The sequence below is a fragment of the Mesitornis unicolor genome, unplaced genomic scaffold, assembly GCF_000695765.1.
Source record: "Mesitornis unicolor isolate BGI_N332 unplaced genomic scaffold, ASM69576v1 scaffold41562, whole genome shotgun sequence".
Lineage (NCBI taxonomy): Eukaryota > Metazoa > Chordata > Aves > Mesitornithiformes > Mesitornithidae > Mesitornis > Mesitornis unicolor.
Genome location: NW_010167920.1, coordinates 1 through 268, shown reverse-complemented (window position 1 = coordinate 268; position 268 = coordinate 1). Strand labels below are relative to the sequence as shown.

The 268-nt window shown below is 66.4% G+C and overlaps 1 protein-coding gene across 1 annotated transcript in view; it reads right to left on the bottom strand.

The window, feature by feature from the left end:
* LOC104536285 (thyrotropin-releasing hormone receptor-like) overlaps positions 1–263 on the bottom strand; it is a gene marked incomplete at its 5' end in the record, with an annotated part of 8,356 nt that extends 8,093 nt beyond the window's left edge. The window contains 2 exon segments of the mRNA XM_010178850.1: position 1; positions 3–263. The exon segment at position 1 is cut by the window's left edge and continues 518 nt beyond it. Coding sequence (XP_010177152.1) covers position 1; positions 3–263 — 262 coding nt within the window.
* Positions 264–268: the final 5 nt, after the last annotated feature.

Below are 268 nucleotides of genomic sequence, written 5' to 3'. Positions count from 1 at the left end.
CCGAAAGAGCCCGCCACTTCCGAGATGTTGGGCAGCCCAGCTGTCACCAGCACGATGAGGTCGGCCACCGCCAGGCTCACCAGGTAGCAATTGGTGGGGGTCACCATGTGCTTGGTGCGCAGCACCACCAGCACCACCATCACGTTGCCCGCAATGCCCACCCCGCAGATGAGCAGCACCAGCAGGATGGTGACCACCTGCAGCTCCAGAGGCTGCCGGGGCATCCTGCCCAGGGTCTGGTTGACGCTGTCGCCCAGCGCGGCTCCCG